Below are 27,415 nucleotides of genomic sequence, written 5' to 3' on the forward strand. Positions count from 1 at the left end.
GGGCGGAGGGCGTGGCCGGGTCGTGATTATACACACCTGGTCCCTTATCAGGCTAATTAAGCCTCCGAGAGGGATAAAGGCTGACTGCGGACGGTGGTGCAGGAGAGAGAGATCGTTTACGGACATGTCCGTCATGTGTGTCTGTGTCTGTTTGTCTTTTGTTTCAGTTTTATATTAAACTATTATTTATATTGACAAGCCGGTTCTTGCCTCCTCCTTTCCATTGAACTAAGCCACAGTCAAGAACTGCATGACATCATCAAACAAATGCAGATGCACATTAGCCAATTGTCCACAATTAAGCTCATAGAATGCATTGCATGCCACTGTTGCCGTGTTTTCAAAATGAGGAAAAAAGAAACAGTGCTGGGAAGGAGGGCTCATGAGTTTGGCTTCACAGTAGAAGTCAATTTGCAATGAAGAAATTAGTTGAATAAAAACAATAATTAAGAGGGCAGAGAAAAAAAAGAAGTAATGGGTTTAAAAAGCCAGCGAAGATAAGAGAGCTGTGATCAACAGAAAGAAATGGGCTATGTTCAGAATAACATATTATTCGTAGGCTACTACTCTTACTACTACTGTACTATTTAAAATACTCCTGCAGTATGCAAATGTTCTGTATGCATTGAATACTCAGATGACCTCCTGCTTTTGCCAAAATGTGTAGCATACAGCGGAACACACTGCATTGGGTTCTGTATTGAATTCAATGTGCTATTTTTAGGTTATTCTGAGCATAAATATAGGGTTCGGTTTTCAAGCACGATCCCATCATTTACAATTCTATGGTTTTTACACTCACTATTCATTACAAAATTAGAAATGTGTACTGTGCAATGTTTGACTCTCATAATATAAATGTCTAAGTTATATTTTATCCCAATATTAAAGGTAAAAAAATAAGAAATGGTATTTTGCAGGAAGAAAATGAAGCCTCTTTAAAGGACCATTAAGATGTTTTTATTTTAATGACATTTAAGCACATTTCCACCGATTATTATTATTTATTTAATATGACCTGGACAGCATGAGATTCACTCTGATATGTACTGCTTATGAGAACAGTGCAGCCTGCTCTTCTGGAAAATCCTGCTAAAATAGCTTCTAATGGTTTCTAGCTGGTTATTTATGGTCATTAGTTGGTCCAAGCTGGTCTAAATGGGCGAACAGATGGACTGCCAATCGGCATTGTTTTGCCCAAGTAGAGCATCTTTGTCAAGCTGGTTATCGATGGAAGATCACCATAGACCAGCAACAAACCTAATAGCATGTTCCATAAACCAGTTTGATGTTCTTAAAAGAATAGAACACACAAAATTAAAATTCTGTCATTATTTACTCACCCTCAAGTCATTTCAAACCTATTTGATATACTTAAAAAATGACAAATATTTAACCAAAATGTAATTATTACTGAAAATTGCTCTCAAACCTTATTTGCACTATCGCATGTTCAAACTTGCAATGTCGAATTTGGTAACAAGAAATGCAACAACCAATGGCGTTTGGTATTACTGATATCAAGCCTGCTGCATCTCATTAGAACTCATATATATTTAAATTCTAATGAGATTTAAGAGCTATATGGGAGGGAAAAACTTGAATTTGGTTCCTCACATAAAATTAGTGTTTGGTTCCTCACATAATCAATGATCTGCTATCATATGGGTTTACATTACAAAATGGACAGACAGAGGAGAGGGGTGTGAGAGGAGGTGTGTTTAGGGGGTGGGGGTTCAGAAACGAGGGGCCGTGTGATAACATTAGTTAACAATATTAGTTCATGTGAACTATCAAGGAACAATATTTTGACAGCATTTATTAACCTTGGTTAATGTTAATTTCAACATATACTAATCCATTTTTTAAATCAAATGTTTTAACAAAATCACATTTGATGTGAACGGCCCCTTAAGACTGTTAGCATGCTAAAACCCTCTCCAATAATTTTTTCATCATTTAAAGGAACAGCACTACAAAAATGTAAGTTATAAAAATTATTATCTCACGATATACTCCTCATCAACTAGTTAGTTGTTGGACTAGTTGAAAAGTTGACCATCGTAATCCCTCCCTAATTTCCACTGTTCACAGATACCCCAAAATTCTTTAGTGTCTTATGTAATGTCGCAGGCATCTCAGGGTGCTGTTTGCCACTAATTAGGCTCCATCCTCTACTGCATATTTAATTCTTTATCTGCGTCTTCACAAAAAACACAATCTGCTGATGTTGCTTGTTTTTTCTCACTTTTTCCTTGTTTTCTTGAGTAACAACGAGCCGTGTTTTGATCCACCACAACATTAATCACATACCTACACTGCGCGCATGATCTTGTGTACCCAAGCACATTTCTCAAGCATTAATCACCCTCAAGATGATGCCATTTCACAATGACGCCTGCAAGGATGGGGCGTTCATTAGCTAGACCAGATATGGTACCTAATTAATACACACACTTAAACAGACGCACAAATGACTATCTCAATAGAAAGCTATTGTGAATCCAGATCCTCAGAACTGTTAAAGAAACAGTTTGCCCAGTTCATCAAGCTCTATCCTCCACTATGCCGCATTTAAATCTTAAAGTGATACAGCTAATAATAACCCGTGCATTCTGATTGGCATATATTTAGTAAAATCAACCAATCAGATTAGAACTGGCAATTTCAGCCAGCTCCACCCTCCTCATTTCCTTAATCTGTCGTCACTCGAAAACCTTCATTCAACTTAATGATCCAGAGTGTAGGAGAGCAGCATGATTCAGAGGAAGAGAGGACAGAGCAGACAGGGTCGAGGTCAGATTGGTCAGAGGTCACTCTAATGGATCCTCACAAACCTGTCTGAGGTGAGATGTGATTCTCCTCCTGATGGCCGTTTGACGAGTGACCAGCACTGACCTCTGAATTCTGCTGATCTTCCCATGTCACCTCTAACACGCGATCATTAACACAGAGACACAGGCAGCGTTAACTTACAACTCATGTCATGACTCAAACCTTGATCAGTCTGAAAAACTCTGATCCAAATACCCTCTTAGTTTCACTTAAACAAAAGTGTTTTTGAACACTTAAAATTTGGTGCACTTAAAAATATCTGTATGTAATTGCATTAGATAACAACATTTTAAAACAAATGGCATTTATTTGCTAGAAAGATAGCAAAAGCCTGTTTAACCCTGTTTAAACTTGAGGGGATCTGACATCATGCACCATTTAAATCACATTGACAACATTTGGTTAAAAGCAATTGCAAAATATACTTTATAATCTAATGCAATGACATTCATTCAAGTATGGTGAAAATATTTTGGTGGCCGCGGTGTGTTTCATGCATTATTTTTTCCTTAAATGCAACTAAAGTTGAATAATTTGGCCTTATTTATAATAAATCATAATGATGTTGAAATAGATGGAATATATGTATCCGAGAATTCAAATCTAAGGCATTTCAACGCTGTGAGAGTGAACAGCTCCTTTCAACATATAATTGAGCCCCATCTGCTGGACATACTCTGTAACCGTCAGTGGTATGGAAAGATATTCATGCCAATATGTTTGTTTCTTATATTATAATATGAAATTATTTACCAATATCTAAACAAATCCACTCTGTAGAGCAAGAGTAGAGACAAAAATAGTTTTAACTTCTATAGAACTATTTTATATAATAAACAGAAAGATGCAGAATATCTATCCGCACATTCAGCGTGAATCTAGACCTTTCCATGTCCCTCATTATTCTCTGCAAATCACACATCAAACAAATGACTATTCATCACACAAGAGAGAGACACACAACGACAGGAGAGGAGTGAAGAGGGAGAGACTGACCTAAAAACAGTAACACACTGAGACAGAAAGACAGATTCATTCATGCAGAACACATGCAAGATCTGCATCAATCCTTCATTGTCAAAATCTATTTTAACAAAAGAAGAGATAGTTTTAAAATGTTAACATGGCTGGGTGAAATAGCAATTTGATTTCCCTTTGTGCCTTTGCCTGAAATGGGCATCAATGAAACTGCTTCTCTCATCTAAATCTTGTCGTTACAAGTCAAGTTACATTTTTTAAAGTGATTGAATTGGTTCAGAAGACTTGGAATGCATGTTTCTATGTCTATAGACACTCATTGTGGGGTGGCACAATGGCCCAGTGTGTAGCACTGTCACTTCACAGCCTCACAACAAGAAGGTCCTGGGTGTGAGTGGAGTTATGCATGTTTCCTATGGATGCTCTTGTTTCACCCACAGTCCAAAAACATGCAGGAGCCTCAAAATTGCCTGTAGGTGAGTGAGAGTGTATGTCTGTGTATCTAAGCCCTGTGGTGGACTGACCACCTGTCCTTTGTGTTTCCCCACCTTCAGCTAGAGACAGATGGGATAGGCTCCAGCACTACCTGTGACCCTGCATAGGATAAGTGGCTATAGAAGATGGATTGATCGATTACTCGCTGTTGTTGTTTTTATGTGTTAGAGTGCTCAACTTAACTATGACTTAAAATGCCCATGCCTAGCCCTCATAGTAATGTTGTGAAATGTGCTCTTAGGAACACTAATACAGAGGTATATGAAGAACCACACAACAAACAGGGCAAACACGTGCATGGCCACACTTGCCTTTCCTTCCATTGACCACTGGGCCATTAGGCCTCGTCTCAAACTCTTTAACAAAACAACAAGAGCAATAGAATAAAAAAATAATTTTACAAATTGAAAGTTTGAATAAAACCTCCAGTGCACTGGATTTGAGTGTCATGTCACTCCAAATAAAAAGCAAGAATTGATTCTAGGAAGGTGGCAGACACCAACAGAACAGGTCTTGTGACAAATACGACGGATGTGACAGATGGGAGCGGAGGAAGTGCGAACGCTTGGATACTAAAATCTGAGTGTATTTGTGTGAGTTTGCATTTGTCCAATGTACAACCAATTCAGTAATTTTGATAGACCACTAATTTAGTAAAAATCTATACAAGAATTATTTTGAAGCCCCAATTCAGCAGAACAGAACAACATTTCTTGAAAATAAACTCACAATTGGACATGATCTAAATTCTGAAGCCATGTCCACACTAACACGTTTTGTTTGAAAACGCATTTGGCACGTTTATGGCTCTCATCCACACACCGAGACTCGCAAACGCTCTCCGTAACTTATTGGAAAACGATGATGTTTAGAAACTTAAAATGAAGTTTTCCATCTTAAACGGATTAGTGTGGACGTTGCTTTTCTGAAATCATAGCGAAATCATAAAATAGTGAAATCAGTTAAAACAAAACAAATGTACAAGTCACTGTAATTTGCTTTTTCGGGGGTGGGGGGAAAGCACATTTGGAGGACTGTTTATCACAACACTGTCATGAATAAAGGGAGACAGAAGGGGGATAAAACTACCTGTATACAGTACAACACATTCACATAGAAACATGGAGAGTTTGCAATGGATCTGGCATCAAAACCTCTCAATTCCTTCATCTGGGCACTTAAACACTAGAGATTTGACAGATAGGAAATAGTTAAGATGTGTAAGCCGTGTCAGTTTGAAAACAAGGAAATCAATTGAATTTCTGAAAACACAGCTTTCGGAAAGTGGACCCGCCTCTCTAAAATTCTCATTGGTTAATGGATGTCTATGAGCACTGCAAATTTTCTCAACTTTTGGTAATATGATGGAGCATCACTTTTGTAAGCCCTTGTTTTTTTTTCTCTACATCCTTGCTACACCCCATCCCCTTTGAAATTAATGGATTCACTGTGTTCTCTGACACAGCAGAAAATCTCAATTTTCTATAGGCGCCCTTGGTCTGATATCAGAAGTTGATTTTTGACCCATTCTTGGATGAAAACCTCAGCTCAAAACCATTGCAGAAACGTTTAAGTCTATCAGAACCATATTGTCTGACAAATTAAACCTTTACAGACATGTTACACACCTGGACATGGCTCAAGTTCTTCATCTCCGTCTTCTGAGAGAAGAATGAGAGAGGGAACCAGGTTGACATGTTAAATCGACGCACACACAAATATAACAACAGGAAGTGACTGCAGCACAAACTGTGTCATATTCAGCCGTTGGGGTAACGGAATGGTGCAATGTTGTGATGATGCACAAGAATCCCTGATGAACTGTATCAATTCCTGACTTTACAAACGGCAGAACTTGTTCTGCTTTCGTAAATCATGTAAAGGAATAGTTCACGCAGAAATCTAAATTCTATAATCATTTATTCTGCATTCCAAACATGTATGATCTTCTTTCCTCTGTGAAACGCCAAAGTTTAGCAGAATGTCTGAGCTGTTTTCTTCCATATAATGAAAGTGGATGGAGACCAGGGGCTGTTGGTCTACAAAAATGACAATAAAGCACCATAAAAGCTCTTTACGTCTTGTGTGCTACATTTCAAGTCTTCTGAAACCCTGCGATAGCTTTGTGCCAGGAACAGACTAAACTTTTATTCATTATTCACTGAAAATCTTGCCTTGAAAATGTAGTTTGACAGCTGTGGTCACCATTCACTTTTATTGGACATTCTGCTAGATAACTCCTTTTTTTTATTACACACAAAATAAATAAATAAATCTAAATGGGTCTAAAACAACAAAGTGGTAGAGAATAAAAACTGAATTTTCATTTTGGGGATGAACTATCCCTTTAACATTGTGTATTTACTGAAATTACCATTTTTGTTGCCTCTTTCTCAATAAACACCAGTTCAATTTCTAATCACATCAATCTTATCTATGAAAATAATACAACTCAGCATGACCGATCGAGCCAACATGGAGACAAAAAGTAGCAATAGAGGGGGGAAAAAAATTCAATAAACGTACTTCTTTCAATTGTCCCTTTTGGAGGCAGTTGTGGTAGCTGTCGTCCTCTCCTGCCGTTCACAGGGGTCCCGGTGGGGCTGGTCTGGGCTGATCCACCATGGGGATGTGGCCTAACACAGGAAAAAAATATCAAATTATTATTGCTGTTGTATGTACTTTATTCTTATAAAGTAAGACATTACCCAGAATATTCAGGTCCAGCGCTAACAAGAGAGTATTGTAATAGGACATCAATATAAAAGCAATAAATGAGATTGTACTAAATATAAAACAAGTTCAAACAAATTTGAAATTAAGTCTATAAATTATATCATATATTTCTATAACATTTTATTTAATAAAAATAGGGAAATGAGAGCATTAAAAAGCTTAAAAGTATAGAAAATAAGAGTGGTCTTTCATATACTGTATATGATATTTCATATGTTTCCCATAATCATGCATAGCCATTTTATTACTGCTGGAGATTAGAATAAACATCATATGGTTTTTCCACCAGCATTTTGCATAAATTGAGTCAAAACATGTATTTATAGGAATAGTTTACAATAAAAAAAATTAAATAAAATATTATTATTATTAATATATTATTATTTACTCGCTCTCATTTAGTCCCAAAACAATATGCAGCTAGAGACAACACATTAACCATATTTGACAAAATGCTTGATGCTTTGGCACAGGACATGACGTTATGTCTTCAGTAGTGATGCTGCAAGAGAAGCATGCTGATTTTCTCCCACATCACCGAAAATAAACAAAACATATTAGGATTAAAAACCAAACGAGGTAAAAATAAATTAGTTCAATATTTGATCACAATAAATGTATAAACAGTAATGGAGATTCCAGATCATTATACTCACTGAAAGTATAACTGATGTGTTTTACTATAAATCAAACAATTATAAAGCAATTAAAGGGATAGTTCATCCAAAATATTTAATTAATTCACTCATCCTCGTGTTTTTCCAAATCTGTTCGACATTCTTTCTTTCGTGTAACACAAAAAGAAGGTGATGGGTAGAATATTAGTCTCAGTCACCATTCACTTTAGTTGCATTTTTTTATACAATAAAAGTCAATGGTGATTGAAACTTAAATTCTGTCTAACATCTCCTTTTGTGTTCCATGGAAGAAAGAAAGACAAAGTGGTTTGAAACAACATGAGGGCCTACCAAAGGGGCCCTTGACTGCCCGGGGGTGCCCTGGGCTTTAAGGGTGTGCGATCTAGTTTGGTGATCCCTTTTGCCCCCCCTAAATTATGACAGACTTTTCATTTTGGTGTGAACTTTCACTTTAACAGATCACATCTGGTATATCTACAGGAATGAGATGGAATAAATATAACAGCACTATTGCAGAGAGTTAAAAAAAATGAATAAAAAAAAGAATCAAGCAGGTGGGTTGGATAAATGGATGGTCTTTGTTATACATGGAGAAGGACACTTTTCAATTAGTCTGGGTTGTTTTGCGGGGTGAGCGGCTGATTTGGTCTGGGTCACCTCGATAAGGCAGGGGAGGATGGCGCGGAGTGTCCACACGGCAAAGAGGGCATCGATGATCTCATGTTGGGCCCGTCGGGTGGCCGCTCTGTAGAGCGAGAACGACTGTACATGGGACGCTCCATTGCTGCGCGCTGATCTGCCGAACGGGACCTGTGGTGATACTCGTGTCTGTCTGGTGCGCCGTAATTCCTGGAGAAACGTTATGGAAGGGGAAACAGGTCTCTGTTTAGTGTGAATGAGGTCGGTTGGATCAATGGACCCTCAGAACGCAGCACAGCATTCTAGGATACGCGCTGAGAAATTATGGCATCCAATTGGTCAAAGTTAAGTCAAGCCGTCAGAGTCTATCTTTGGCACTTGGGAGCAAAATGTGAAGAACCAATGCATGAATCTAGACCAATGCTTCTATATCGGCTGTAATGTATTTATCATTCTCAATATATTTAATAGTTTAAACAAATACCAAAGTTATCATAATAGACTGATGAAATCCAACATCTTGTTTGAAAATACAGCACAGGAATCAGTACAAAAATATACACAAGAAATGGTTTTGTCAATAAATAGATTCTAAATTTAACTCATGATAAAAACAGTGTGAATGATGTGATAAAAAAAAAATAGGTGAAAAGAACTGTAATTTAAAACATCAATCTCTAGACATCTGCATTCTGTTATATTTGTAATGCTGCATTAAGCTTTTTGGTGAGGAAAAAAAAAAACATTCAGTCTGAACAGCCCCTTAGAACTCTTGAAGACTTTTTGGAAATACTTGTGCAAAAAATAAATGGAAAATACTACAGCTGCTTAAGAAGTAGGTGGTCACTCATGAGCACTATTTGACACAGTAAAACCTAGTCCACAAGACAACACAGTGACACAAGTAGAATGCACATGATTTGTATGAGAAGTTGCCCAGCAAAGACATGATTCTCTGTTAATTCAGAAAACTCATGTGCTTTTTTTAATACTCACTGCCTTTGATAATCAGTCTGTGACACAAAGATCAAACTGACAGATTCTGAGGGGAATACAGTTCCTACAATGCAAAAAAAAAAAAAAAGTCGCTGATAGAAAAAAAAATAACACATTATGAATAGCTAGAAATCAGTTGAAAAAAGACATATGGAACAGTTTTGATTTAATATAAGCAAGTTATTCCTTGACATAAACATGCTATTTGTTTATATTTGTAATTTTCATTTAAGTCAATTAGCATAATCAGAATGGATCGGAACATGACACAGGCCGGATTCGAACCACATCCCTGCACACCCAATGTAGTACTGACATTAAGATAGCACTTTAAACCCTGCTACAACTATTTTCACATCATATTTCTATAACATTTCAAAAGGTCAAAAATATGGCCAACTAGAGTTGAGTAACTTTACTCACAAAAGAAAAGAAATAATGCTTCAGGCACACAAAGCAGCTACTATTATTACATGAACTAGAAAAAGTAGTATACTTTAAGATTGTAGCTAAATAACGACTCAAGAAAAGTAAAAAAACGTCAATGTTTGACTGTCAACATGCTTGCCCGGGCTGCCGTGAGTGTGGGGTTGTACTGGAACCCTCCATCCTCCCCGCAGCCCTCACGGCTAGACGATTGGTTCCTCGGGTCCGGGCACTGCTCACAGCCATGGTGGGCACCTTTCACTGCCCGCAACTGACCTCTTTGCTTGTTCGCTCTCACAACCCTCAACAGCGGGGCGGCCCACAGGTACTCGGAGGTCCCCTAGGTGGACAGAGCGGTTGCGGATCGCCCGGTGCTCCCCTCCAAGGCCTGTAGGATGACGTCGTCACTGACCGCCAAAGCCTACAGCGCTACCGGACAGGCCACCTCTGCTCTGCATGCCATGGCCCTCCTGCATGTTCACCAGGCCAAGGAACTCAAAGATCTGCACTTCAGTAGTCCTGACCCTGATGTGTTGCAAGAATTGTGCTCTGCGACCGACCTAGGTTACAGCTTCACAGGGGCAAGCGATGGCCACCCTCATGGTCCAGGAACGTCACTTATGGCTGAACCTGGTCAAGATGCGGGAGGTAGACAAAGCCTGCTTTCTCAACGCCCCCGTCTCCCAGCTCTGCCTATTCGGCGATACCATCGATGACTTCGTCCAGCAGTTCTCGGCGGTGAAGAAACAGACGGAAGCCATTTCCCACATCATGCCCTGCCGCTGTTCCAGTGCAGGCCGTGCTCTGTCTGCTCACCAAGGGCATCCCCCTGCGGCTTCAAAATGCCAGGCAGATCCTCCTCAACCTGGGCCCAGCTCTCAGCCCTAGCGTCAAGCACCCCACAGGAAGTGCACGCCTCCCCGTCTCTCGAACGTCCTCGAGGACCTGAAGGCTCCCAAGCATTCCTGAGATGGACAAACCAGGGAATGAGACGTTTGCTCCGGAGCTGTTAAGCAGACCACTCTGTCCCCTGGTGGAGGGCTGGGAGGAGAATCCTTTTTTAAAGTTATTTCCTTTCCCAGTACCCACATTCTCAAAAAAAAGAGCAATTTCCTGGGTCATCTGGCCCACAAATGCCGTTCTCTAACCCTGCCATTTTAGAATCACATGATCAGCTGAATACTACTCGTTTAATCTCAGTAACCATATTGTTACTGGACACTTTCACACTTGGATTAAATAAATCATGGCTGATTGTTAATAGTGATTTTCAATAATGGCATATGTAACAGAAAACTACTGATTTTGAATGATGCTGCATCCACACTACTAGGAGTCACTGTAAGTCCAAGATGTCACAAACAAAAATTTACTGAGTGCACCTTTAAACAAAACCCTAACAAAAATCAAGATGGGGACTCATTTGTTGGGTTGTTCTGCACTCAGTCTTTATCCTGAAACAAAATGGCTATCAACATTTTAGACAAGCCATAAATGGCTGACCCAAATACACTGAAGCACTATCACGCATCACTGCAAAGTTCTTCTGCATAGACCTAGGCCATCCTACAGTGACTTGACCACCACTTGCCAATTGACGGAACACACTGTTTTCACAGCTGCCAAAAAGCCAAGTCTTCTCAAACTTGTGGAGTCAACCTCAACATCTACTGTATATTTTGCTCAGGGTTGGAGCCAGGAAGTATGTTTTTGCAAAAGAGTTTTCTCAATAACAATAATTAAAAAAAAACCATTAGGGATTCATGTATATTAGAGATGTGCACTACACAAATGTGCACTACAGATTAACAGCATTGAGGAAGCTTATGCTAAACTGTTTGCTAATCTACATGCTACTTATAATTTACATTAGTTCAACTTCAGTCAAGATGTCCTTTAGGAAAAGTATTTTGCTATACTACAAATTATTATAAAGTAACATTTACACTTACACCACAAATAAAACTAGAAAACATCAACAGGAGAGCATGTTTGCCTCGCTAAGCTAAGTTTAGATAAGCTAACAGAATTTTGTCTCTACACCACAAGCCACTGGAAAATGTTGCTTGTTACTAAAATACTCGACACTGTTATAAAAACAGCTACTGTCGATCTACTGAAAATTATAGATAAGTTAGTAATGCTGGTTCATCTGCTGGACAACTTTTCACACAGATATATTGTATAGCCTACTGCACACACTCACAGCATGTGTAGCAAACTATTACATCATTAATACGCTAAAAGTAGTGAAGTACTGTATTTATATCTTCTCTTTGATATCATTTGTTCCAGATTATAACAAAACCTGTGCTAGCTGTAGAAATGTCACCAAAATGAGAGCTTGGATTATTTAATGACCTTATGATGAAAAAATGACTGTGATGCTTTGAAAATGAGCCAAAGGCATACAGTAGATCACCACCCATAAAACAAATCGAGAGTTCATGGCAAATCTGCCACAAACATGATACAAATTTATGAAGAATAAATTCACAAATAAAAAGAATGAGATTTACAAATATATGTTAGGAGTTTCACAAAAGTAAAGTGAATTCACAAATAAATAAAATGGGAAAATATTGGAATGGGAATAAATATTTTAAAATATATAATTTTAGTAGTGGTGAACCTGCAGCAATCCATTGGCAACAATGCACAATTTGCAGCAAGTTTGCCGCAAAGCTAATTTGCATGTGAAAATGATCAGTGGTGAATTTGAGGCACATTTGTGGCAAATTTGCAACAAACTCTCAATTTTTGTAAGGAAATACAGAAGCTTGTTAGGTATGCTCTTGCTATATATTTTCCATCTCTCCTGAGAAATATACATCTGCAGGGATGGTGTACATAAGAAAAGAGGGATGGGACAATATGATAATCACACAGTTTTGCTTGTTCATCTGTACACTAAGGGTGTTTTCTATTGTCTAATGGTCTCATGCTGACACTAATGGCCACTGGTGACCTGTTGGTTTGATGTCTGTTAACCAGTTGGCACCATTATGTCAACATGAGGCTGTGACGGCGATGCAGGTTTCTCAATGTCGGAGACCCTCGTGAATGCAGGTTTTCCAACTAAACAACAAATAGTATCAAATTGGTCATATTAACTGAAAACCTGAATTCTTTAAAGTGACAATTAACCAAAAATGTAAATTCTGTTAGATTTACTTACCCTTATTTTGTTCCAAACCCATATGACCTTAGTTTTTGCGCTAAAAACAAAACAATTTCTCGTGTGAACACAAAAACCACTGCGAATGAGCTTCTCTTGTTGTGCTCAAAATGACTTTTGGGTTATGGGTTGTTTCTCACCAAAACTTATCGTTTCATGTACACAAGTCGCATGGACTACTTTTTTTTTTGGTCATTGTTTTTATTACATTTTAACATTAATCACATTTATCCACACTTAAATTAAATACATCAGACAAAAATAAAAATACAAAGATACAAAGGCAGATAAAAAACAACAACAACAAAGCTTCTCAGTATCTTGCCGTAACATTCAATAATACCTCTTAGCATCTCACCAACTCCACCACGTTTTAAAAACAATCTGAACGGACTCCAATCCCCCTCAGAAATCCAATATTTATCCCTTAAAATATAATACATTTTTCCATTGACATACTTGTTGCCATTTCTTTTAGCCAGCGTCCAATATTTGGGACACAAGCATTTTTCCAATGTAGAGAAATAAGCCGCTTTGCTTGCAGAATTCACATGTCAATAAATAAACATTCTGTCTTTTTTAAAGACATTTTCTGAAGTTACAAATGAAATAAATTTCTTTTAAAGGTGTTAGTGGAAAACTGAAATCTAGGATTATCAATTTCTTCACATCTTTCCAAAATGTCTTAATTTCTTCACATTCCCGTATGCAATGGTATAAAGTACCTTTAAACTATTTTTGTCATTATTTTATGCAATATAACAGGAGCACTAACAATCACATACCACTGTACCACCTCAGATTTATTCATTATAATGGGAGCGGTCGCATTGCTTTCAGTGATATAGATCATATTAGTCTTTTATAGAATATTGACATAAATTGATGGAGCTGTCAGGTTCAGCCAAAGCAAGTTTTGTTTTGTTGAATCTAATAAGCAATTAGATTAATCACTTTCAGAAAAATATAATTAGGCTACCACAGTACCCCAGCTCCCCATACGCATATTACAAAGCCTGTGTAGGGCACCAAATCCCTTGGGAGGCACCATCATACCCTACAGCAGAGGTGTCAAACTCAGTTCCCGGAGGGCAGCAGCCCTGCAGAGTTTAGTTCCAGCCCTGCTCCAAAATAACTCTTTGTAATCTTCAAGCACTCCTGAAAACCTTGATTGGCTGCTTCAGGTGTGTTTAATTAGGGCTGGAGCTAAACTCTGCTGGACTGTGGCCCTCCTGGATCAGAGTTTGACACCCCTGCCCTAGAGGGTCACCAGAAACTCCACCGGCTGCCCTTACTTGCATGTTATACATTATTCAAAGACCCTGTAGCATTTGCGGAACACAGTCGATCGGCTTGCGCTTGCACTTTCTCAATCTGCCTTCACACCGTGCACCACGCTTCCAGGGTAATGCCATGGTACTGAATGATTAATCATGTTCATATTTCATGATACTGTCATGGAACTCCAAGGTACTTTAAAAAATACCATGGTTTTAATATGATATACACATGTCATAATCATGGAGTTATCACAGACCATATCTGAAAATAAATAAATAAACAAGTGCATTAGCATAGTGCTTTTTGGAAAGCACTGATAAATTTTTCTCAGATAAATGGAAATTATCTGAGAAAATAAAATAATAAATCGTCCTACTGGATCCTTAGTTACCTTTTGAACCAGTATTGGGAATGTCTTATGGATTAGAATCATCACCCCTCTCACATTAAAAGTATGACAGGTAGCAAATACTTGTCCTTGCCATCTCCTACAAATCCTAAATATATCACTGTTTACCATGCAGGTTTCTTAAAGATAAACTATTTTTGCCTGTAATAATTAAATTCGGTCCATTACCTGCTTTATTTTTTAATATTGCCCAGCCCTCTACAATTCCAAGTTAGGAATTTCACATTCCCAATCTAAATTTCTTATTAAGAGGCATTTTCTCTTTAACAGATATCATAAATGTTATGCACTGAGAAGCAAAAAATAAAACTTAACATAAACAAAACACATAAAGTTAAGATACATTAAACAACATCCCTAATGCCCCCAGTAGTATTCATGCTACTGAATCAATCCCCCACCCCCTTTTCAATCCTTATATGGTATTGTTTGATACACACACCCATGAAGAACTATCAGGTACCATCACTTTTATCTCTGTTATCCCAACCCTATTCGTGTAACTACTCCCACCTGCCGTGAACAAAGTGTAGACTGTAATATTCTTGTATTATCATAAAACTTTCAAAATTCAGAATCCGTTGAACTACTATCAATATTGAACCAACATTTCCACATTAACCAACATATTATTTTCAGTCAAGTTCCTGCTCAGAGAAGAAAAAAACATTGAATAGTTTAAATCAATGTTCGTTTGAAACCATGATGCTTCAGCTGACTTTGGCCTATCTTCCCTCCTTTTCGAACTCTTCGATGAAGTTTTCTACTTCAGCTGATGTCTCGAACAGCATGGATTTCTCAGTGCGTAAGAAGTAAACGGGCAGTGTAGATGATCCTGTGTTTACTGATTCCCCTGTCTCGTAACTTTTGTCGCACTCCATCGTAAGTTTCTTGTATGAAATCATCCCCTTGGTCCTGGCCGCTCTAAACAACTGCTCTTTTTGTTGGAAGTTCAGGAACCTCATAATTATTGCTCTTGGTAGCATTGTAGCGTCTAATCTGTTGTTTTAGTCGCCCATGCTTCATTGTGGACCCACTCTATGTGCGCGTTCTATGGTGTGCTCATGTTCATTTCCGATATTTTTGGAAGCCAGGTCTCCAAAAACGCACACGCATCACTTCCCTCTTCTTTCTCTGGCAAACAACTAACCTTAAGTTGTTCTGTCGATTTCTGTTCTCCATTTCATCAACCTTCTCTGTCAATGCTTTAACTTGAGACTCTAAGATGTTTGCGTGAGCACGGATTTGAACGATTTCATCTTGCATGCTGGAGATGTGTTCTTTGGCCTCTTTCACTCTTTCACATTACCTATTTGATCACTGAAATAACACCATCGATTTGATTTGATTTTGAACTCATCTTTCCATTTCTTTAATAGCTTGTAGAACATCTGAATTGCTGGGGTTCAGCTCAGTTACTTTCGTAGACTCAGTCATCATCTTCCTCCATCTCTCCTAGTTTGTCCGCATCTCTTGTGTTTCATTATCCATTTTCTCTTGAGTTTTGTTCTTTTTCAGAGTCATTTTCATTGTTGTTCTTTTCTTAACTAATTACATGAGTAATATCAATGTTTAAAGTAGGTTTGAAGGATTATAACTTGAAAACTTTAGGAGGGTCGGTAACTCACATCTTCTCAGCACCACTTTGTTATAACCAGCCACATGGACTACCTTTACGGTACATTTGCATCCTATTTAAGGCTTTAAAGTGAATCAGTATAAACTGCACATTGCATGTTTGGGATAAACTGCACCAAAAGACAGATTGGGATATTTATACAAATATCTCCTTTTGTTGTTCCAGAGAAGAAAGAAGTCATATGGGTTGGTAACACCATGAGGGTGAGTAAATTATTAAAGAATGTTCATAAAGGAACTATTCCTTTCAAATTTAGAGGGAGTCAGGGTTTGAGGAACCGTGATGTGTTAGTAGTGGTTTCTAGCAGGGAAGTTAATAGGGATGAACATCGGGAGGAATATGGCTCTACCTGAGCTCCATCAGCTGACTGTCATGAGGCTGACTGTGTCGAGTTCGAGGTAAGGTGAGAAAATGACTGCAGGCACATGGAGAGAATAGACATGATGGAGAGATTTGAGGGGAGAGAGAGAGGATCAGGATTTCATTGGAGCTGATGATAGAGGGGTGAACCCAAATCCCTTTATTTGGAGGAAATATGGTTACTCTTCAATGACACCAAGCACATGTCTAATCAAGAGTACAGATTATTTTAAAATGTAATGTTATGATAATGCCATTAAAGGGGTAATTTAATGGAAAACTTTTGAAATAAAAGAGTTTCATCTACTATTAATACATCCTCAATTTTCACAATGCTTCAAATGTTACGATTCAGTCAAACAAGACCATTTGATGAAAATGCTCTGATGTCTTGATGGTTATGATGTCACAACTATGAGCTCATTAAAAGGTCATGGAAAAGCAAATAACTACATTTTTATAGGTGTACCATTTAATAAAAAAAAATCATTACATTTAATAATAGACTATTAAAAACATTCAATTCTAAAAAAGTGTAGAATATGACCACTTTAAAGTGCAAATATATTTATTGGCTAAACCCTAAATAACTTGTCACTGACTGTTTTTTTACATAATTAAAAATGCTTAAACTTTGGTACAGATCTCTAAGATTAAAAAAAAATTATTAGATAATGCAATCAAATAAATGTTCGATTTCTTTAACCTCAGGAGAGGACAAGAGATTTGTTTTACCTCTGAGAAGGTGGCATGCTAGGCGATCGAGACCGTGCCCGGTTGATGTCTGCTGACCGAGAGCAATGATTGGACGATAAGACCTGCTCAGGCACAGAAAGGGTGGAGCTCTGGAGGTCCCTACCATTTCTATGGTCTGAAAAGTAAGAAAGACATGGAATTAACTGTGAAATTATTCATGCTAATCATATGTAGTAACAAAGATATTGTATCTTCAAAATACAGTAATCAATACGCAATTTAGTTTTTATGACCTCATATTATTTAAGAGAATGAAATATTTGTACTTTTAATTTTACATCATCTACATTTACAACATTAAATTAATTTGTGACACCACAGGACTATTTGTGAAATTAAGTTAAATGCTGAAAAACTTAATAAAAATGGTTTTCCATTTTTTCAAAACCAGTTATCTAAAATATGCATCTAAAATATGACTATTATATAATATATATATATATATATGTAATGATGAGCAGGTGAAGGCAGACATGATGATGACAAACGACAATCAGGTGAGCACAATGACACAGGGCTGGCAGTGATGAGGGCCGGGGATCATGGGAAGTGTAGTTTTAGACAAAGACAAGTGAAACACAGGGCAGACAACAAGGGAATCGTGACAATATATATATATATACTGATGTTGAAATGAAAAGATTCAAATTAAAACTATATTGATTCTAGAAAAAACTGTTCATGTCCATCTTATATGTAAACTACATATTTCCTGTAACTATACATGTACCTCTCTTTGCACAAAACATGTAGGTTGCATGCTTTTTGAAGAGGAAAATGAAAGATTAAAAGATTTTTACTTGAATTATTTTGACAATGCATTACTGATTTTAAATAATTCTATTCTTTCATGTACAAATATCTAATCATACTGGAATATTTATTTACCACTATTCAGTATTGTACAGATCAATTTAGAATATTTTTGTTTATTTATTATCATTATCATATCATATCACTATTCTGCAGTGTTACCCCAATGACTAATTTCAAATCACATTCAGACTTGCTTTTAAAAGCCAACATGTTCCAGCCACTAAATTAACTTCTCCCATTAAATGAGAAAACAGGTTTCACAACCAAATCCAGAATAATGACTTTATCCCCATGCAAGAGTCGTCAGCTAACTCAGCCTCATGTCATTTCATTACCTGGCATTCAGTGCGGCCACACTAAGGTCAGTGCCTCGCATGATTACAAAAGACTGATGTTCAACTGCCTCACACATTTAAATAGGGAGAAGGTAGAACAATGAATCAAAGAGATGTTTGAAGAAGAAAATTGTGTCTTTCCGAAAGCTTCTAATTTGAGGTTTTATCATGAATTGCACAGAAAACTGTAAACAAGCTGAAAATGACAGAGCAAAATTAGCTAATGCAATCTTAATATTCCCATCCTAATATAACTTGGACAGGCACTGTGTAGCAGCATAGAAGCATATACTTCTCCTAAAATAAATGTAGCAAGTTTAGGTTGGTGACACGACATGTTGTCTACAGTTCCGCAGTAGCGGTTTTAACCACCACGCAAGCCACGCAATTTTGTGGGGCCCAGTCGAGGGGGTGACATGATTTTCTGGGTACACGTGCGAATACGCTGTTGTCAGCGCTCTTAGAGTAGTTCACATTAGAGGTCCGAGGGTTTGGATCAGTTTTTCAAGTAGGATTTTCTGTTTTTACATTGTTTTCCTATGTAAACGAGCTGGATGAACATCCTTGACAGCTGCACCACGTCTCGCTTTTTCTTCAGTGTCTCATGCAGGACTGGCACATTTTTAGACACTGTCTAGTTAAAAATAACTTCAGGTCTCAAAATGCACGTAGAGACACCAGCATTCTGTTTCATTCATTGCACGGTGTCTAGATTGTTTTTAGCACCGATTTTGGATATATGTTGCACCGAATTTGTTGCAGTGCATTCCGAGATTGCCTTGATTGCGAAGGATAGCCTAAATGTGATGTGACGCAGCCAAAGAATCTGGCCAAAACTAAGTCACATAATAATAATGTTGCTCCCAAACTTTTAGAACAGCATTTGCATCAGGGTGCATCTATGACATTAGTTTTGGCCAGATTCTGAGGCAGTGACACATGGTAAATAAAAATGGTAAATGGTGTTCACTTATATAGCGCCTTTTTTAACCATAGAGGTTACCAAAGCACTTTACACTGTGTCCCATTCACCCATTTACACACACATTCACACACCAATGGCGGACAGAGCTGCCATGCAAGGAGCTAGCCTGCCATTGGGAGCAACTTGGGGTTCAGTGTCTTGCCCAAGGACACTTCGGCATGTGGAGTCGTGTGGGCCGGGAATCGAACCAACTCTGCGATTGGCGGCCGACTCGCTCTACCATCTGAGCCACAGCCACCCCGTCATGCCGACACATCACATGTAGCCCATCGTTCGCATGTATGCAGTATATATACTGTATGTATATGTGAATGTTCACTTTTAAACTGTATATACTTTTGTGCAAATTAATGTTAGAAGATTTACAATTAATATTTTTTTATTAAAACATGTTCAATATTATTATTACTATTATTATTATTATTGTTGTTGTATTATTATTATTATTATTATGAAACAAATTAAAATAGTCACGTTTGTTAACATAAGTTAACATTAGTTAATATGAACAATAAACAATAATTTTACAGCATTTATTCATTTTGTTAATGTTAATTTCAACATATACTAATAATTTGTTTAAATTAAAAGTTGTATATGTTAACAGTAGTTAATGCCCTATGAATTAATATGTACTACCAATGAACAATTGTATTTTTATTGCATAAAATTAACAAAGATTAATAAATACTGTAAAAAATACATATTGTTCTTTGTTAGTTCATGATACCTAATGCATTTACTAATGGTCAGGGTGGGCAGTTCACTAGGTGTTGGAGATAATGTAGCTAACACTGTCCTGTTCATACACAGATGTACACACACACACACACACACACACACACACACAAATTCCCATCTGAATGTGACCTGCACCAGCATCAGCACCCATGCATCATCCTGCAATAAATGAGCTGGCTAAATATAGGGCCCAGAAAGCAACTCCTCTGAATTCCTCTGAATGCTAATCATCTCCTACAGGCGGAAAGCACCGCATCAGCACTTTACAAGCGGCACGGAGACAGAGCCAAAATCAATGAGAAAGAGAGAGAGAGAGATGGAGGGAGGGAGGGTTTCCCTTTCACAAAGAGCACGACTGGAATTTTAAAAAGGGTGTGTGTGTGTGTGTGTGTGTGTGTGTGTGTGTGTGTGTGTGTGTTGTGTGTGTGTGTGTTTGTGTGTACAGGTTCGGGTGGTTTATGAGGACATTGTTTTAGGTTACAAACTGGTCATTACAGGTATTATGCTATAAATGTGTTTTATGAGGACATTCAGTTTAACTAGCATTTGGAGCCTTCTACATTACAATTATGGACCCTGCTTAATCTGTGAGATGTTTGTCATTGAGAGTCGGTGAAAAGCAGCTGCAGAGAATGACTTCATATTGAAAGAACCTCCATCAGAGAGTATCGTTGCACTGTGATCCTGCTAAAGTCTTACCTGACACAACGCCAAAGCCATCCTCACAGTCATAGTCAGAGAACTCGCTGTCGCTGATTCTCTGGGACCCTACAGGAGAGAAAGAGAGACAAAAAGTGTTGCTACAGTTAAGTCTGGTTAATGGAATGTGGCTGTTCCAAGATTTTGCAGCAGGTTTTGAACTGAGGATTAATGTTACACACATTGTGGTCAACATACAGTACTAGCTCTGCACCAAATCCTATTGGGCCGCCATGCTGCCTAATACATAGACAGCTGCATTTTAAGGCAAGTGGAGCATCATAAGCAGGCCCAAACAGAATCTATGCATGCAGAACTCTGCAGAATTTGACATCTGTCATTCATTAAAGTTCTGCACATTCCCACCCCTTTCATGGTTATTACATAATTGCATGATGCTTTCAGCTGCCAATAAGAGTGTAGTACTTTTATCTCCATTTTACTTTAAGACACATTTTACCATGTTTAAATCCTTTTTGCAGAATTCTACAGATTTCCCCTCAAAATCAACACAGAATATGCACCAAAAAAAGTCAGCATATGGGAATGTTCATAAGTGACTATTTAGAATACTCTACATGGGGGATCTAATAAAGAAATGGTCCATCGCTATCATGTCTGGAGTACCTTCAATTCGGCCTAAGTGGTCGTTAACATCAAACGTGTTTTTCTGTTCATCTGTACTGTTTTTCAATTGTAAACGTGCTGGAGGAACATATTTTGACAGTTTTTCAGCACCTTGTGCAGAAGCCTGCTGTTGTTTTAACAGTGTTTAAAGTTAAGAAGAACTTTTAAAAGCACATCCCGAGACACCTGTGTTCTATTCAGATCGCTTCGCTGAGCTTGAGAACAAGAATGCGTTTGGTCTGAACGGCCCCTAAGTAGACAGTTCAAGTTTTAAAGCAGAGCTAGTCTAACTGCAACTGACAACCAGGGTTGTTCACTGATGTTCCTCTCTGATGTTTATATCAACTGGTATAGAAGCTATATGTACTTGAAGTACCTGTTTATTTCAGGCTACTTATAGATAACCAAACATGTCAGTCTTATTTCTCTCTCTCTTTTAAATCGCTGTCAGCAACACAAAACAAGAGCGAGGCTGTTTGAGTTCTGTATTAGGTTTGAAGATAGAAAATAGATCTATTTTTTTCCCTTCGTTTCAGTCAAGTGGACTAAACCGAGCTGAGCGTGTCATCCTTCAGCCCATAGCGCTGACGTTTGCTGAGTCTGACACTATGAGGTGGCTTCTCCATCATTCAGCTCAGATTGAGAATTGAAGCTAATCTGTCGTTCTGTGTTACTGAACTGCAGCCTACAGTCTCTGACACTTGTGCATTTACAGGGATGAAAACCACACAATAAACCTTTTCTCATTTCTTTACACATTCCATAAATCAGTCAATCTCTCTCTGTCGCTATCTCTAAAAGAAAAACATACAAATAAGTGTCAAAATAAATGCACAAATTTAAAATGAATCCCCGCTACAGAACATTATTTCTGCAGAACACAAAGATCTTTAGAAGAATATCTCAGCTCTGTAGGTCCATACAATGCAAGTGAATGGTGGCCAGAACTCTGAAGGTCCAAAAAGCACCTAAAGGCAGGAAAAAAGTAATCCATAAGACTCCAGTAGTAAACTCCACATATTCAGAAGTGATATGATAGGTGTGGGTGAGAAACAGATCAATATGTAATTCCTATATTACTATTAATCTCCACTTTGACTTTCACATTCTTCTTCTTTTTTTTTTTTTTGGTGACTTTCATTCTTCTTGCATATCGCCAACTACTGTTTGGGGCTGGTCAAAGCTGGAGATTTATAGTAAAAAAGGACTTTAATATTGAGCTTTTAATCACCCACACCTATCATATCACATCTGTAGATATGGATTTAACCACTGGATTACTTTTATGCTGCCTTTATTAGCATTCACTTGCATTGTGAGGACCAACAGAGATAAGATATTCTTCGAAAAATGTTTGCTTGTGTTCTGCAGAAGAAACAAAAGTCACATCTAATATGGAATGAGGGTGAGTAAATGATGAGACAATTAAACATTTTGAGTGACTATATACCTTTAATGTAACAACACAGTAACTTTTTAAAATAATGGCATGGTAATATAACACATAGAATAATTAGGGATGCACTGACGCATTGCCCACCAATATTTATCGGACAATTACTGGCCAAATTAAAACTATCGGCATGACGGTCATAAAAATGACTCTGGTATGAAAAACAGATGGTTAATTCATAACTAATTACATAAATTCATTGTGTTGTATAAAGTTTATTATTTTTTTCTCCTTTGTGTAATATAAAGAATACCTCCCCAAGTAACTGAAGTTAAGCATGTCGAATTTACTTAATATAAATGTTCTTACAAAATTACTTTTCCCCACATCTTTTAATCTTTTTTTTATTTTGTATTCATCTTTTATTTTGTTATCTTGTCATGTGTTCAACCGATTCATTGCATGCTCAATGGAAATGATTTATTGTGAAAGCATTAAAATAGATTTTATTTAGTAAGTGGGAAAATATCGGCCATAAAAATGTCATATTAGTTCACCCCTAAAATTTGCACCAAATTACTGAAAATGTAATTGAAAAGAAAGATTCATGCTAGATTTATGCTGCAAATAAGACAGAAATGCAGTTCATGACCAAACGGTTCACTATAAAGAGAAAATGGCTGGTTTAATCTAACAAAAGTGATTTGAAGATATTTTTTGTGCTTTTGTCACTTTGAGGGATTTTACCAAAAAACAGGTGCTGCATGTACAAAACCACACAGCAACCCAAAACAACAACAACAACAACAACAACAAGAAAACTCTGTTAAAGAAAAATGAATTCATTCAAATTAGGATGCAACACACAAAAGATGAGTGACACAAAATACAACCTGGAATTTTCTGCTTTTAGATGATATTATTCATCAAAGCTACACAGAGCTAGCAACTATAAAGAGAGGACAAGTCAAACAACAAAATGAAAACAAGAGACTTGAAAATATGAGTGGTACTTGTCCATGCAAAACTTGCCGACATAATGCTACAGTGTTCTGGGTGGATGTTGCCAAGGCGTTGCTATATGGTTTGGGTTACTCCTTTAACGTAACTCTATAGGATTTTTTGCCTGTTTTAAGTGGAAAACCTGTAGTCCGATCACTGAATAAAATTAATAGCACACCTCTGCTTAACAAGCCGCATGATTTGAGTACTGTATATTCATGTCCGTAGCACAAAAAGTGCAGATGAGTAATGCACCGAACTGTAATACTTGGGGTAAGGGGTTTGTTGAAATCCCTAACCCAAAGCATAAGCAATAGTAATGCATGATTTAGCAAACCCCACTATCCATTAACAGATAAAGTCTGTCGAGTAATGTAATTTTATATGAAGGTTGGATTGATCTGCAGTACAGAGGGAAAACCAGCAGCACTGGGGAGAATCAGAAGGCATTATGGAAAGTGTGGCAGTTTGGGGACATGGGCCACTTCTGTTTCATTTTTCACAGAAGTGAGAAGGCGAGCAGGGTGGATCCAGTTTAAAAACACACGGTAAAACCCAAAGGATCAGTGTGAACATGCAGGCAGCATCTTTACCTGAGGTGTATGAATACAGACCCTTGGCTGCAGAAATAACCAGGTCAAGATGGAAAAATAAGTAAATACAAATTAAAAGCATGATACAAACGCTCATTCTAACAGAGCTGATTCAGCTCTGAAGTCCCTGACAGAGATGGGATAAATGTCAATGCAATATACTGAATATTGCACAGTGTATATATATATTATTTATACAGTCAAAAAGTACTGTAAGCATTATGCAACAATAAATGTTTCAAACAGGAGTATGACACTTTGCTTTCACAGGATCTTATCTCATTGCATATGAGTAGGATCTGTTTATCATCTTGGAAGTACATTTTTGTCATGTTATTCTATTTTTTATAACAAGTGTAACATACTGACCATGACCAATACATGATCTCTGTAGTGATATATTATAGAATATTAAAATAGGACAAAATCATGAGATTTACTCTTTACTGTGAGTGAAATAGAGAGAGACGTACTCTGAAGTCTGCGTGTGGGGCTTTCTCCATGCAGTGTACGTCTCTGAAGGCAGGGGGAGCTCTTGGGCAAGGGCACCGATGAGACATCATGGGTTTGCAGTTTGTACCAATGCGGCTCGTCGTCCAGCAGTGCGGTTTCCAGCTCGATGAGGATCTACACATGATACACACAACATTTGTGTCACATTCACTTTGAAGTCCACATACACATCCAGTCTGTATCTAACATACACTAAGTATATTATAACAGTTTTATACATGACAATAAAACCAGTTCTTTTCCATCTCACTGTTCTCTCATTTTAAAATGACTGTCAAATAAGTCAGCACACTTTGTGAAATTGCCGTAGAAAACCTTAAACAACATTCTGTTTTTTGAAGAAGTATGAAGAACACAGTTGAAGAATACAATAATGCTTTAAACCCTAAAAAAAAAGGCTTTTTCCCCTTTATTGCACAACCGGGACCTCATTCCACACCTTGCACCTCATCCGTTTTTAGGAATTATACCCACACCTCTTTGGTATGCCTAAACCTCTCTCTTCTGAATAGTGTAAGAAAGAAAAGGAAAAAAGGCAAATTGGCAAAAAAAAAAAAAAAATGTTTTAATAACTGCTTAATTATCAAATGGGTATAGGGTTTTTAAAGACCCAAGATATGTAATAATGTCACATTTTTTTGCACTTCCATAAATCATATTTTTATGATTATATCTATGTTTACTATCACAGGATATATATTTCTTTGATTATTAATAGACAAATGAGTGCTATATTCATACAAAAAACAACTATATCACGTTGATTTTCTGTATGACAATCAGTATCACATACAGTATGTGTGTACACGCATATAGTGCATGCTATTTCTTACTCAAGGTGGGGCTGTTGTTTCAATAACTGACTTGATTTACATTTGACATTGCTATTTGACGAAGAAGCAACGTTGAAGTAAACTATAGCAAGCGTAACACATGAACAGTATGATTTGGCTATTGTCGTTTGGGCGAACATTACTTGTAAAATGATGTAAGTTATGCGTCTATTTAAACTCAAAAAGTGCCTGAGAAAATGCATTTGTGTAGCTCAATATGTGTTTGAAAGCCAGTTTCGTCTCATGAAATTTCAGTAGGGAAGTAATGAATACTATTCTATATTTTTTGCATCATCCCTTTGATATATGTAAAATAAAACATAACAAATAATCTGAATATATTCTATACCTCCCAATTGCAGGGAGCTTCATCAATTGTGAATCATGAAACATTTGATCCCATATCAGTATATCTCATCTTTTCCTTACCTCTCCCAAGAACTCACTCTCCTCCTCTCGCACCCGGGCCTGATCCCACAGCGTGATTTCCAGCATGCGTTCCCTGAACTCTCGCCGGTGGACGGGAGAGTACATAAATGTCTGGTTCCATTTGGGCTCTAGTGATTTCTTTACCGTTTTTGTTCTTCTTTTGCTTTTGTCACTGGAGAAACAATGATTCAAACTGTTTTTATTTACCATCATGGTAAAACAATCCTGGAACAGACACTAAAATCAGTTCATATGGACGGATTCCATAAGACTCCATAAGGAGTCAGGGAAGATGTTGATACAACAAAGCTTTGTGGGAATGCCAAGCACTGAACACTAAAGATCTGTCTGTCTATGCTCAGAATGGAAAACTAGCATACTGAATACAACAGTCAGTTGCATACTACTAGGGCTGTAGCTAGTGGGGTGAAAGGTGGTAACGATTCTAGAGGCCCAAAGGACCAGGGGGCCCCACAACAAATTCTAAACTGGTAGTCAGAAGGTTGTTGGCCACCACCATTGTTTCCTTGAGCAAGGCACTTAACTCCAGGATGCTCCAGGGGGATTGTCCCTGTAATAGGTGTACTGTAAGTCGCTTTGGATAAAAGCGTCTGCCAAATGCATACATGTAAATGTAAACTCTATGTTTTAATAGGAAAGGGGCCCAGAGCAGTATACAGTCAGGGAGCCCAGATTACCTTGCTACAGCCCTGCATACTAGTACAGCACAGTTCAGTTTATTCTGTATACTGCCTTCTATTTACCCAAAAATAGTATGCAAAACAGTATGCAGAATACAATGAATAATAGAGTTCAAAATAAATGCTACAAAGAGTAGTATGCTACATATTATTGTCACACAGTGGAGTCTAGTTATCATCTCAGAAATAAATAAGGTTATTTTGCATTTTAAATCCAAGTTTGGATAAAATTCTCTTAACAGTCAAGAAGGTGTTATTACAGAAAATGTGCATACTGCACACGGTATACTTTGCATACGGCAAAAAAAAGTACGAGCAGTATGGAAATGTGCATTCCTTTTCGACGATTTGATGAAAAGCCATCTTCTAATAAACACTGGGT

General features: G+C 37.6%; 1 protein-coding gene across 26 annotated transcripts in view; it reads right to left on the minus strand.

Moving 5' to 3' along the window:
- rims2a (regulating synaptic membrane exocytosis 2a) overlaps window positions 1-27,415 on the minus strand; it is a 206,480-nt gene that overhangs the window by 53,604 nt on the left and 125,461 nt on the right. For 10 of the 26 annotated variants that reach the window (XM_052146242.1, XM_052146246.1, XM_052146244.1 and 7 more), the window contains 8 exons: window positions 26,333-26,525; window positions 25,031-25,184; window positions 20,943-21,011; window positions 17,346-17,481; window positions 16,600-16,665; window positions 8,340-8,531; window positions 6,835-6,944; window positions 5,937-5,969 (listed from right to left, as the gene is read on the minus strand). The exons of 1 other annotated variant lie outside the window; for it this stretch is intronic. In XM_052146242.1, the coding sequence (XP_052002202.1) occupies window positions 5,937-5,969; window positions 6,835-6,944; window positions 8,340-8,531; window positions 16,600-16,665; window positions 17,346-17,481; window positions 20,943-21,011; window positions 25,031-25,184; window positions 26,333-26,525 (953 nt within the window). The remainder of the gene's footprint in view (window positions 1-5,936; window positions 5,970-6,834; window positions 6,945-8,339; window positions 8,532-16,599; window positions 16,666-17,345; window positions 17,482-20,942; window positions 21,012-25,030; window positions 25,185-26,332; window positions 26,526-27,415) is intronic. 15 more of the 26 variants (XM_052146264.1, XM_052146265.1, XM_052146248.1 and 12 more) reach the window with 6 other exon arrangements.

Source organism: Xyrauchen texanus, chromosome 17 (assembly GCF_025860055.1).
Source record: "Xyrauchen texanus isolate HMW12.3.18 chromosome 17, RBS_HiC_50CHRs, whole genome shotgun sequence".
Classification (NCBI taxonomy): Eukaryota; Metazoa; Chordata; class Actinopteri; order Cypriniformes; family Catostomidae; genus Xyrauchen; species Xyrauchen texanus.